We start from the raw sequence: 1,463 nt of genomic DNA, 5'->3' as shown, positions 1-1,463 counted from the left end.
CCTGAAGTAAGAGACGAGCATGTCCTTGCGCTCCTTCTTCACGTCGTCGTCAACAATGGGGGAGTCAAGCTGCATCACCAGCATCTTAATCTTGCCTCCTTCCCACATCTTCCACAGGTAGCGCGGGACGTAAAAGAAGAGGGCCTGGGGGGAGGGGAGGGGATGCGCTCTTTATGTGCTACACATACACAAACACACACACACACACACACACACACACACACACACACACCTACACACTCACACACACGCGCGCGCGCGCTGCGCTGTGCGCGTGTGTGGTGTGTGTATATATTATATAATATATATATATATATATATATATATATATATATATATATATATATATATATATATATATATATATAATGAAGGCCTTGTACATGCATAAGTATTCACTCTTTAAGGATTCTTTTATGCGAATGAACCCTATCATCTGTATTTTAGTTGTGTAGCTATCCATACTAGCCATAGGAAACTTACTGAATTCTTATCATCAAACACCCCTACCCTTACGAGAGCATTATCAAAGGAGAACTTCCGACGCAGATTGGACCACCTACTTTAATGTCCTCAGAACTATCCACATCCATAAGGTCATCACCGACCTCCGTGTTCCTTAAATCTCAAATTGTCCAGTTTTGAAAATGAACTTTAAAGATAATCTACACTAAGCTGAGCACACGGAACCACTCTAAATCCTCTTTCAAAGAATTCGACCCTGTTTCATACCTGTATCGCTAGGACGAGGGTCACCCACTGGTAGTACTTGTGGTGTTTGATTTCCCGTTTCTCTTCCCCGGGGACGTTTGGGTTCGCAATGCCCGGGTGCGCCACCTCGTGCCCGACGACGGCGCCGTTCATTTCAGGGATAGTGAACGTTGCGTGGATCCAGCAGTAGGTATCCATCACCTCCTGATCCACCGTTTCCACGATGCAGTCGATGGGGTCGCCGAAGTACTGCCGCTGTGTCACGAGCAAGCTACACGCCAGGAGAAAGAACATCGTGACTTTGTAGTGCATTTGGAAGATCTTGTTGTCCACGCTGAGGGAGTCCACCTTTGAGCAGACCCCGGATTGAGTCGAAAACATCATGCATCGTGGAGAGGCGAGGGGGGCTTCGAGACTAGCCACGCAGAGAGAAAATATCCTATAAAGGATCCAGCAACGGGAGGTAAGGCACTCCTCCTCGCTAGGACGTCCAAGTGGCACTATGACTGTCGGTGTCGTGTCAGACGTTCATGTTTAAGGCTTTTGGTCACCGGATGTGTTTCCTCGAAAGGGGGAGACGGAGGGAAGGGGGGTGATACGCCCCACGTAATTCCCTTGGCTCTCTGAAAAGTAGCCATACAATTTTTTTTTCTTCTTCATATTCCCCTACACATTCTTCTTTATCTATATTACCCTTTTATTAATAAATCTGCACTGTTGCCACGTCTAATTTTCCACAATCGCTGGACCGA

At 46.6% G+C, this 1,463-nt stretch overlaps 1 protein-coding gene across 1 annotated transcript in view; it reads right to left on the bottom strand.

Annotated features, from left to right (window-relative positions):
* LOC119585720 (innexin inx2-like) overlaps positions 1-1,232 on the bottom strand; it is a 3,199-nt gene extending 1,967 nt beyond the window's left edge. Inside the window, 3 exon segments of the mRNA XM_037934449.1 lie at positions 1-144; positions 733-1,062; positions 1,064-1,232. The exon segment at positions 1-144 is cut by the window's left edge and continues 98 nt beyond it. Coding sequence (XP_037790377.1) covers positions 1-144; positions 733-1,062; positions 1,064-1,099 — 510 coding nt within the window. The 5' untranslated portion in view covers positions 1,100-1,232.
* Positions 1,233-1,463: the final 231 nt, after the last annotated feature.

This window comes from Penaeus monodon, chromosome 1 (assembly GCF_015228065.2).
Source record: "Penaeus monodon isolate SGIC_2016 chromosome 1, NSTDA_Pmon_1, whole genome shotgun sequence".
NCBI lineage: Eukaryota > Metazoa > Arthropoda > Malacostraca > Decapoda > Penaeidae > Penaeus > Penaeus monodon.
The sequence above is the reverse complement of the archived record's forward strand: the minus strand, read 5'-3'. Positions and strand labels throughout refer to the sequence as shown.